Source organism: Alligator sinensis, unplaced genomic scaffold, assembly GCF_000455745.1.
Source record: "Alligator sinensis unplaced genomic scaffold, ASM45574v1 scaffold172_1, whole genome shotgun sequence".
In the NCBI taxonomy this organism is placed as follows: domain Eukaryota; kingdom Metazoa; phylum Chordata; order Crocodylia; family Alligatoridae; genus Alligator; species Alligator sinensis.
Window position 1 is genome coordinate 584,915 of NW_005842168.1, and position 11,849 is coordinate 596,763.

Sequence of the window (11,849 nt, forward strand, 5' to 3'; positions counted from 1 at the left end):
ACAGTTACAATGGCACAAGGCTTTTCCTATGGTTATTTATACCACCTGTTAGTTCCCCTTTAATTAACTGTATTGCTCTTTGGGACTTAGAGTGAGTTTTGGGGAGTCTGGGGTCAGAGATAAAGGCTAGAAGAGCTCAGATCATGACACAGAGCCTCATGAGGTCAATGCAAGTCTTTCCAAAGGTCTTCTCTACATGGACGGAGGGAGCATTGCCCATTTAAAGTCACAAGGACTTTGGGCAGGGGTCAAACGGGAAGCAGGGGTCCTGGGTAGGGTGGCCATCGTAGAGGATATTTTGGTTTTCTGCTACTTTGTCCTCTGTCCTCTATTGATATGAAACCCGACGCCTTTATGTCCTCTATTTTTCTCTTCAAGAGAAAAAAAGAGGACAAAGGCATTGGGTTTCGTATCAATGGTGGACAGAGGACTACCAGACTGTCCTCTGATGGCCACCCTAGTCCTGGGTAACAGAGTGAGATGACCTGATAGAGCTCAGCACACAAGTGGGAGTGAGAGGCAAGCGGAGGCAAGATGTCAGCGGGGAAGAAACGTGCAGGGCCCTGAGGCTTTGAATTACAGAGGGACTCTCAGATTAAACGGGAAGGACAACAAGGCCAAGTGCTGCTGCTGCGGTGACCAGGGCAAGAGCAGGGGTGTTTGGGAATGAACAGGTGTATAAGTGGGACAAATCTGTGCAGGAGGAGGGAGAACAAAAGGACAGGTGTGAAAACTTTAGGGAGTGCGAGAGAGCGCGTGCCAGCACATCCTGTGGTCACGCGCATGGTGACAGATGGAGGCCTGCTTCTACATCACCAAGAGGCACTTCCTCCAGGGATAAGGCTCTCCTTACAGCCCTGCTCCTTTCCGCACTTAACTGATGCAGAGGTCCCCTTAGCTGGGGGACAAAGAACATGGAGAGCATCTGTTATCTGTACACAGGCTGCAGCTGGCTTTGTCTCAGAAGCAGTTGCACAGCGTGAATCACGCTCCTTGAACCCACAAATTGATTGACAGCAGGTTCAGGCTTGATATCAGGAGGCATTACTTTAGGGTTAGGGCTGCCAGGCTCTGGAGTGGGCTCCCAAGGAAGGTGGTTCTTTCCTCTACCTTGGAGGTCTTCAAGAGGAGGTTGGATAGATATCTGGCTGGGGTATTATGATCCCAGCACTCGTTCCTGCCCAGGGCAGGGGGTCAGACTTGATGATCTGTTCAGGTCCCTTCCGACCCGAGGAACTATGAAACCCAGCCTGTTAGCGCAGCAATGAATTAATGGTACCGGCACAGGGTCAGGCTGTGGCTACCACAGAGGAAGGGAGAGCGCGCAGATCTTTTCTGCTTCTTTGCACCTTCATCTTAGGCAGACCTTGTTTATAGACAGACTGCTTTCCTGAAACTCTGAGTCTGCATTTTCATAAATTGTTTGTGCCTCCAGGAATAGCTGCAGGCTTACATCCTACCACTCTGACTGCTGACTTGAATGGTGCAGGCAGGTGCTGAGCCGCCCAGGTGCGGGGATCCATACCCACAATGAAGCCCTGGTGCGGATGCAGTTTGTGTGGGCACAAACCTAGCACATAATCACTTGTGATTTATGCTCCATCGTCTGAAAAAATTGCACCACAATGGCTTCCACTTCATCCTTCAGCAGTTTCTCCACAGGCTGGCATAACAGTAATTTTCCCTTCCGTTAACAGATCTCACAAAAAAGAGCAGAAGCCTGTTACTGCCACTTCGTAGGGGCCTTCCAGGAAAAGCCCCAAGGACAAGGGTTAGATTCAAGAGAATGACTGTTTTCTTGTTTTTCGTAGCTACCTGCACCTAATGGATGCACACAAAGTGTCTAACGTGGCCCTGGAAGATAACTTTATTTCAAGTGAGTTAATTCAGCTCTGACTGGAACCAGGGTGCAGCCCAGTCTGCTAAGCCCATGTGAAGGAAGGCCGGTCCCAACGATGCTTCTGATGATGAACTCTGCCTTTGGGACTCCGGGACTCTTACCACATGCCAGCTATAGCTTGTTGCTCCGCCCACGCTCAAGGGCATCTATCGATCTGCTGACGGGGTCTGCGCCCATTCACCAGTTGGAATGGGCAAAGGTGGCGAGCTCTGGAAACAGGGTCTTTTGATGTGTTCTTGGCTGGGAATATTGCACTCGGTCATATTCTGTGCCAATATTTGCATCCCAGCCTATTTGTGCTCAGGGCCATCTGTAAGGAAGTTGGGTAGTACCCGCTAACAGAGAGCGACAAGGTGTTCAGGTGGATCGCTCAGGTGACTCTGACAGTAGTGTCTGCCTGAAAGAAATCCCCATGTCCTATCAACACCTACTTCTGATCCCCCACCGACGACAGCTAAGATGACCTGCTAAGCCCTGTGGCTGGATCTTGGGGGGCACGGCTCAGGCTATGGATTTTCTTTTAGCCCTATTTTCATACACAAAATGTACTAAGTATGATTACATGCAACAGCAAAGTCCAGCTGTGCAGTCAGCCTCCCAGTGGAGGCACTGTGGAGAACAGAGCTGCCAAGAAGCTTATATAGCTGAGCCCAGGACTCAGCATTGGGCCTAATACAGAAATCCTCTCTCAGGCAATACACATTTTAATGGGCATTTTGCCTAAGGACAAAGGCACGAGGGTTAGGCCACCCTGCACTGCTCTAAGCAGCGCGGTAAAGGCATAACTCATTGCCAACTGTCTTCCACTAATGACTATGGACAGGGATGCACCTGTTTGTTCTCCAACCAGATGTGATCCCAATGCTGTCCATGAGCTGGCCACAGAAAGGAGATCTAATAGTTTTGCTAGAAAACATGGAAGCTCCAAGGACCAAAGCCTGGGATTTGTTCCCATAGTCTTGTCCACTGAGTTTCTGAAATCAGTCTGCTCTCCCTCAACTGAACCGTGCAACATGGACATGGGCAGGAGGGGAAGTGCGACTTCTCACCCCTTTCCTTGGTCTTTCCTTCCCATCCTGTGATTCTGTGGCTCTTCCCCAGGTCCTTCCTAATGCTTGTTCGACACACCGTAGTACCAGGGAGCTCCTGGAAGCAGGAAGGATCCTTCCAGTCTGTGTCCGTGCAGCCACTAGCTTAATAGGGCCCTGTTCTCACCTCAGGCCGGTAGGTGCCAGTGTAATGCTACTAGTGTTACACAATAATGCGGTCATAAAAGCATGCACAGAAGAAGTGACATTCATGACTTTCACACTCGGTGTACGATCTTTAGAAAGACTGCAGTACTAAAGGCCAGTTACTCCCATCGAGAAATAGAAATGGCCGCAATTAAAAAGTGCTCAGCGTGTCACATTAGCTCAGAACAAGGAGGTGATTAATATAGATTTAGAAACAGCTAAGAGATTTCCTGCTGGATGTTTCATTTGCTTGGGTGCAGCCATCTTCTGCTTGTTTACGGCACATGCAAGCTCTCAATAATAAGGAAACCGCTCTCAGCACAAATAAACTCCCCTTCCAAACATTTCTACAGAGAGCGACGTTATATTTAGACGTGTTTGCCAGCTCTGCGAGAGGTGCAGGCTTTGGTGTGACAGGGCGCTCTGCTGTGGGGGGCTGCGGTTGACAGTTGTGGATGAAGCTTCATTTAAACAAGAACAAAAAAGCGAGCACAGAAAAAAAAAGGACGTTTGAACTTAGAAACAGACATTTTCTTTTCTTGAATCAGGACGCCGTGTGCTGCCGTGATAAGAGAAAAAGGATAAAGAAAGATTTGCAATAGAGAAGAAATGGGAATGTTAACAGTGTATCAGTAGATAAGCTTAGCTGGGTTTATCAGATTTGGATAAAAAGAGAGGATTGCTACCAATCTTCTTCAAGTCCTCCGAATTTAAACAGCTAAGACAAGGTTTGTCCTCGCCTACGAGAAAAACTCCTTAATTTGACAACTCTGCCCATCTCAAATGCCTTCCCGACAGCACCTCAACACTGATCCCTTGCCTTGCTTGTCTTAAAGTGAATTTAACGCTTGTGAAAAGTTCGGGACTGATGGGCCTTGAGAGTAAGAGCTTTTCATTGTCTTAATCCACCCAAAAAGGTATGCAAGTGGAAGGTGAAGCCTTCCTACCACGATGCCTCAGCCCAGCCGTGCAGTGAGAAAGCAGGTCGTCTCACGCTCAGATTCAGTCCTTGACCTCCCTGCTAGGACAGCCGTCATGCACCCACATGGTTCAGATGCATGGACACCTGTCCACAAAGAACTAGACAAAAGCCACTAATTCATCTCACACAGGCTATGTCGTCATCAGAGCCATCCAAAGAAAATAATGTGTCCTCGGATCCATTTCCATTTTAAGAACCTGCATGTGCACTACACAAGATAACGACAACTGAGGATACATAGATTGAAACATCCAGAAGGGAAACTCGCCCTTTCTAAATCCTCTGAAATAATGTGAGAGAGCCCATTTACATACATTTATGGGGGCTACCTGTGAGCATGGAGAACATGAAATTAAAAGCAAGGACTTTAAAATAAAATATGTATTATAAATCACAGGCTTGATGAAGCTACCCTTCCTCACCACTAAAGGGTTGCGCATATTGACCATAAAACAGGTGGCCATAAAACTCAAGACATTTTCAAGGAATTAGAATTTATGATTTGGAAATAAACTGTTCCCTAATCCAAAATCTTTCTGATCAAATTGCAAAAAGGCAGATAGTTTATTTTTATGGGGATAAGATCGAGCCCATATAGATAACATGCACAATTTTCAGAAATGCTTAAGTAGCATAACTCTAAATCCAATCTTCAAAAGTGCCTTAGGAGCTTAGGAGCCTCACTGAAGTCAGTGTGAAGTCTCTATATGCAAGTCTGGCCCTTCATGCTCAAGAAAGCTGAAATCAAGATGAACAGGTGCAGAGACGCCACTAGACGCTTTGGGGAATGGAAAGTCTTTCTTATAAGAGGAAGCTAGAAGAGCAAAACAAAGGCCGAGGGAGGATATGCCTGCTGACCTTACACCAGGAGGTAAGCACCGGGGGTGAGAGGAGACAATGTTGGCACAAGAACAAGCTGGCCATGAATAAAATTCAAGCTTGAAATAAGAGTGAGGCTCCTAACCACTAGAACAGGGAGGTTTGGGGCTAGTCTTCCACTGGGACTAGCAGGGCACAAACCTAGCTAAAGGACTTTTCAAATGGAGCATGGTGAGTTTATGAAAGGTTTTATATGACGTAGGGCGTGCAACAGTAGGGAACTGGATTTGATGACCCAGAAGGGCCTTATATTCCTACGCGCCTATATTTTTTTAAAGTGGAACTTAGGCTCTTAAATTACTAAAGACACTTCAATTAAGAATCAAATTGCTGAACCATACCCAGTTTTATATGCAAGCATGCCACTGTTTTTCTTTTGAATCTGCAAAAATGGAAAGGTATGGAACTAGCAGCATTATTTAATGTTTTTTCTCTGTATGTTTAATTTATTAAGGCACTCCTCTAAAATACTGCACGAACAGCGTGCTTGTTTCCTCGTACAGTACAAACCCTGCACTAAGCTGTGTGTACAGCATGAAAAGTAACTCCAGCAGGGGCATCAGGAACCATCTCTTTAGCACTGTAAGATAAATCATCGTGAAGAGAAGGATGATATTCTTCTACCTGCTAAGGCCAATTGTGCTCTGAAGCACATCGAGCCAATGTGGCCGTGCCACTGTAACCGAGATCAGAATTTGCCCTCGTATGTCTAAATGTTCCCATAGCTTTTTAAGGGAGATTATTTATTGATCTCACTGCACTTGACATTGGAAATACTTAAAGAACCATGAACTGCAAGTAGGAAAAAACCAAAACAAAATACAGCTCGGTGCAAGTAACTGCCTACGAGTCCTGTAATGGATCTCGGTCAATCGGTTAGCACAGTCAGAGGTCTGCGCAGCAATCAGCAGCAACCGAATCCTGCAGTCCCCTAATGGTAACGAATGGCTGAAGAGACAAGGACTGCCCCAGGTGCATTTTTATTCCATTTCCCGCTTCCCATGTTTCTTTTTCTTAAACCCACCAAAGACAGTTGAGCTACAGAAAAAACGCTGCTGCTCGTAAAGCCAAAATGAAGGGAAATGTTTCACTTGAAGCACCAAAAAGCTTTCCCCTTTCAGTTCGGGGTAGCCAGTGACTCTTTTAAGCCAGTCCTTCAGCTGATGTAATTTAGCACAGGCTCCACTGAAGCCAATCCACTATTCTGATTTCCACCAGCTAAGACCTGGCACCCTGTGGGTTGCAGTTGTTTTCAAGCTCGGTCAGGCTCGTGGAGCACTCTGGCCCGTTGGCAGGCTCACCTTGGATTCCTAATTATCATTAAGTATTCCTGTAGCACTCCCTGATGTGGGCTAAGCACCTCATAAGGGAAGCACTGAACCACAGTCCCTATTCCAAAACAGATGACAGTGTAAATGCTCTTCTATCCAACCCCACTCGACTTTAAAAATCTTTTTTCCCCGCAAAGACTTCTGGAATGGTTCTTTTGATCCACTCCATCTCAAGTACGAGAATGGCAAATGAGTACTCACGTTGTTTACACAATTTACTTCGAATTCCCAGGCAGCTGCAACTGGTAAAGATGGGTTTTTTCTTTTAATCTCTTTTCCTGCCATAGCATTAGACAGGGAGAGTGACACTGGGCTCTTGTTAGTGGGAAAGGTCATCCCTTCACATACCATCGGTAAATCACATTAGGAGACTTCTGGAGCAAAGATGCTGCCTATATGCTAGGCATTATTTTTAACTCACCAGTATTGCAGCCAGCCTCATCAACTCCGCTCTCACAGTCCTTCTCCCCATCACATCGCCAGGACGATGGGATACATTTGTTGCTCAAGTCCCCACAGCTAATTTTTTCAGCCGGACACACTTGCTTGGCTAAAATACAACAGGAAGGGGGGGAAAAAAAAAAGAAATTAAAATATTTTTAGACATTAAAGACACCTTGAAAATACAAGTGGCTTAAGTGAGATTAGAGGGCCATATTCTGAACGTTTTATGCAAGCCGAACTCTCACTGATATCAATAAGAAAAGAAATTTCAATGGAGAATTTGGGACACATTTATACCAGCAAAAACTAAACACAAATATAACATAAAATAACCACTGAGCAGTGGAAATTCAGTACTGATTTCTATTGCTGCTTTATTACTCATTTTGTCACAGTGACCTTTCCCTGCTAGCATACCGGCATTCAGCAAGCTAACAGGTAATACCGGTCAAATAATATTTTGAAACGCATACCTAAAAATATGTCAAAATTTAATTGCATGGCTCTACTTGCAATTATTTTTTTTTCCAGCCCTGTATTTCAATTTCTGAATTTCTTGAAGCAAGTCAGATTATGTTCCCAATACCCAGGACACCGAGACGATTGAAATAAATAAATACATAAAAAGACTCCCAAGTTGCACAGCTGTAACTACAGTTGACTCTAAATTAGATGTGGCCATGATCAAAGCCATAAACCTTCAACTGCGAGAGACCAGCACCTTTTCAAGGAATTAGCATTTAGGATTCTGAAATAAACTGTTCTCTAATCCAAAATCTTTCTGATCAAACTGAAAAAAAATGCAGATAGTACCAATTGGCCCCATAGCATTTTATAGCTTAAACAATATGCTCCGCTGCTCTGGACCGTTCATCCAATTACCTCAATTGAGCCAATAAACATTCCAGCTCCTCAAACTGTGGTGGAGTTTTCCATTAGTACGACTGGTGATGATCTTGCCTGTATCTGGGAGTGGGTTGGGTTTAGTTGCAAAGAAAAGAGCCCAAAGTAAAATAAAAGAACATGAAAACTGCCACTTCCTGGGTCAGGCCATAGGTCCATCTTGCCCAGTGTCCTGTCCCACACAGTGGAGGACAGTGGATACAGAGCGGGAGGGAGACCAGGGCATGTCCAGCATCTTCCACCTAATCCCTGCTCCTCTCTCCTTGCAGCATCACACTTGGCCTGTCTGTGTAGACACTTGCACAACTAGCAAAACAGCTTTCTATGTGCTGGTTGGAAGAGTATGGACAGTTTACATACCTGTAAACCGACTTCATACCCATTCACCTGCAAAGCTCGGCCTCAGAACACCCTCAAATAAATCCAGAACGATCAACCAAACTGCCCGCAAAGACGACTCATTAAATCCTAGAAGACTATGGTGGGTCTTTCTTCTCCCCTGTTTCAGTCCCTTGAATGCCTGTACAAACCTTGGCTTCTACGACCAACACGTCATGAAGCACCAGCGCTTGCTCCAGACAATTTGTAATAGATGCCCCAGGGTTACACAACAACATTGCAAGGCAACTTGGTTTCAGAAGCTGGATGCAAGTTGCTCATTGCACATGTCTACTGTATTTTTCCCAAGATTATGCAGTGCTCATAAAACCCCTGGGCTTAGTCCTTACAATATCTGATGGGTTTGTTAATCAAATAAAACTAATCAGTCAAAGTTGAGAAGATTAATAAACATGAACAAAGCTCCCCAACGGCATGGTAAGTTCTATTAGGAACAAAATATGCACTAGACAGGATCAGCATCCTCCACATGCCAGTGGATCATCCCTGATACTTTGGAAGAAGACATCCACCCTCACCTGAGCCTTCCCCAAACACCATAACATACCAATACCCTGATTTGCAAAGGTGTCACAAACCCCTGTAGCTCCACTGATCGAGAGAGCACCTCGTCACTAGCCAGCTGTGCAATGCTTTACATGGCAGGGTATTCCTCCTCGACTCTACACCGACCAGCTTATGCGAACGACTAAGATGACCTTCATTCTGCATCGCTACTCATGACACTGCGTTCACACTTAGAACGCCCGACAGAAGTAGTCAGAGCTACACCCTTCTGTCTTGTGTGAGTGGTTGACACAAGGACGCTCCAACAGGAAAATGAAAGGCCACTGGGGGCACTCATTAACAGAGCACCTTGGAGCCAAGCAACTAAATGCGGGCCCAGAGCCTGGTGGAGTGGGGGAGTCATCACTTTGGTTTTGAACACTCTTATCACCTTTAAAACAGGAGTCTGAGCACAAAGATAATGCTTTCCTTTACTCCTAAATAACCGGCAAGTGACAGGGGTTATAAGCCTCCAGGAAAAAAAAGGAGAAACAAACTGCAGTAAGTCATGGAAACTTGGGTACCTCAACATGGGAGTGGTGTGCTGATGGGAGGTGGTGGCTCTTGCCTTTGATTCTACCAGTAGAGAAGTTCAGATATCGCAGGGGCAGAAGAGGTGCAAGACGGCAGATGAGAAGGCTGCACGTGTCATGGCTTATGTAGGCCAAGCCATATACACGCGCCTGCACTACAGCTGGAATCACCCTCTGGTCAGAAACGTAGCGATTTGAATGAAAATTGGAAAACTGAAAAATTCTTTTTAATAAACAAAAATCAGGGATGTTCCCTAGATAATCCCTCATGTGCCACTCATGGGGGAGAATGGGATGGTGAAGAGAGTACTCCAGTGTGGATAATGAGAAAGAGCAGAGGTGTTGTTTGGGAAACGTGGATCTTGCTGGTCTACAACAGGTCAGATCTGGTGCATCCCTTGAGATAATGTCACTTGGACCCTAGTGCCAGGTGAACATAAAGTTTGGTCACTTCTGTAAATGGCTTCAGTGACAAAATGGCTTCTAATCCTGGGATATCCAGTCCTGAGCAAGGAGCACTTTTGGTGCTGCTGGCTTGCTTTATGGAGCTGGGAGGTCCAGAAGGGTCTTAGAGCTGAGAGTTTAGCAGAATGGATCAAAGGACAAAATTTCAGACTCTTACAGATTCATAGAAGCTGGAAGGGACCTTGTGAGATCATCGGGTCCAGCCCCCCTGCTCCAGAAAGGAAAGACTGCCGGGGTCAAATAACCCCAGCAAGGTGTGTGTCCAGTCTCCTTTTGAAGATCTCCAGGGTAGGTGCCCGCACTGCCCCTGCATATTACCGTCTGGTCGCACAAACCGTGAAGAAGTTTTTCCTTACATCCAGTCTGAAACCTTCTTCCACAAGTTTATGGCCATTGCTTAGATCAGGAGGATGATCTGCCTCCAAACCATCAGCTTGCGTTCTTTCCCCCCACACCTCTGGCAGTACTGAGGCTGCGAAATGAGGCCTCTTGGAAGCCATTGTGGAGACGGTGCAACCATAGCTGGTCAGTGCCAAGGCAAGATGACCTTTCCCAGGCTACTTACAGACACAGGCCATGGGCTACATGGATTCTCCACCCAGAACCACCTGTTCTGCCACCGTTCTTGAGGGTCCTCAGAGAACGAAAGGCATGCTGACCAGTTCTCTGAAATATGCTCCAGTCCCAGCCAGAACAGGCATCAAAAGGCCAGCTCTTAGTAGTCACATGATGGGTGGCTCTGGAAGACTTGAGTCCATCCTGACAGGTCGGTGACTGCTTTTTTTGGCCAATAAGTAAAGAAATTTTTTCTAATTCTAAGCACCTAAAACTACAAAGCTAAAGCTCGAAGAGCAGGCATCTCAGTGCCTGGAAAGCTATGTGAGAAATGCAGACACTTCTGCTCGTCTCAGTCCCAAGGCAGTAAGGGGGAACTGAATTGCAGTTGCAGCCATTGCCCTGTTTATGCTCCAGAGAGCCCAGTAAAACATATGCCCCTGGCTATGGTAGCTTGGGGGCACATCCACAATAGATACCACTACTCAAAAAGAGTTCAGTCTCTCCCATGGGGCTCACACGCACCAGGAGCAGATCTGTGCAAATAAGCTCTCCTTAGACTCAATATTCTACACGCTGTAACATCGTCTAGATTGGGTCTGAGGTGACCAAAGTGACACCAGCAACGTGCCAAGAGTCTGATAGAAACAGTACCACTCTGAGTGTGCTAGAGATGCGGGCCAGTGCCGGGCACTTTGTGGAGCTGTCATGGCATGACCTCCAGAAAGCAGCCAGGCATTCAACACCTCCAGGAGCTTCTCAGCGCACGTACTGCACCATCTCCTCTGCCTTTGCACGGTCTGCAGTGCCGTGTTTCAACCTGCACACTGAGCCGAGCCCTGAAGCTGGGTTGGGTGACAAGTGCAAGGAGTCCATGGTCTCGGTTTGGCTCCTAGCACTCAGATGGCTTTCTTACCAAAACCACATCCCCTCTAATCCCACTGCCAGCAGGTCTCAAGCAAGACCACTCACTGCATGGGCACAAGACTGAACTGCTCTCCTATAACACGCTACCTGTTTTCATCCAGATTACACACCAGGTGCAGTGCTACGGTAGCTTGGGCTACCACTTCTCATTCACCTTTTGCTAGCATAAATGCCCTTAGGAAAATGTAAATAGTAAAATAAAATGTGATTAAGAGAATCTTTTTTGTAGTTTTATTATACTCCCAAATTTCTGTGCACCTTGTGTCCAGAAGTCTCACAGCACTTCTTAAAGGAGATTAGGAAATGAGTTTGGTGCTACACTTGCACAGTGGGAAGAAGAGGAGATGGTGATGGAAGAACCAAGGCTGTTTCATCTCCCAGGGTAGTGTGCATCCTGAAAATGTTTCCTAGCACTGCCTGTGCAGCCAGTGGCAACGGAAGGGGATTATGCGTTGGAGGAAGGAAGCCAAGTCTCCTCACTTCTTCAACTACTTCTTTCTTTTGTATGGCCAAGGCAAGCAATGGCAGAGAAGGTGCAGCTTAATTAAAGTTGTATGTTGAGGTTTGATAGCCAGTTGATGACATCCGGGGTGGCTAAGTGGATTGTTTCAATCCCTCCATGATATGCAAGTTCAGGACAGGAGTTTGCAATGTGGCTCACGGACTGCACCTCACTGCATATGCAGTTGGGTGAGTCCTTGATGTCCCGTTTGTTCAATAAATAGGCACACCTTCCACGTCCTGTATGAA

General features: G+C 46.3%; 1 protein-coding gene across 1 annotated transcript in view; it reads right to left on the minus strand.

Annotated features, from left to right (window-relative positions):
* The window catches only part of LRP8 (LDL receptor related protein 8), a gene marked incomplete at its 5' end in the record, with an annotated part of 254,035 nt that overhangs the window by 44,055 nt on the left and 198,131 nt on the right, over positions 1 to 11,849 (minus strand). Inside the window, one exon of the mRNA XM_025206670.1 lies at positions 6,749 to 6,877. Coding sequence (XP_025062455.1) covers positions 6,749 to 6,877 — 129 coding nt within the window. The remainder of the gene's footprint in view (positions 1 to 6,748; positions 6,878 to 11,849) is intronic.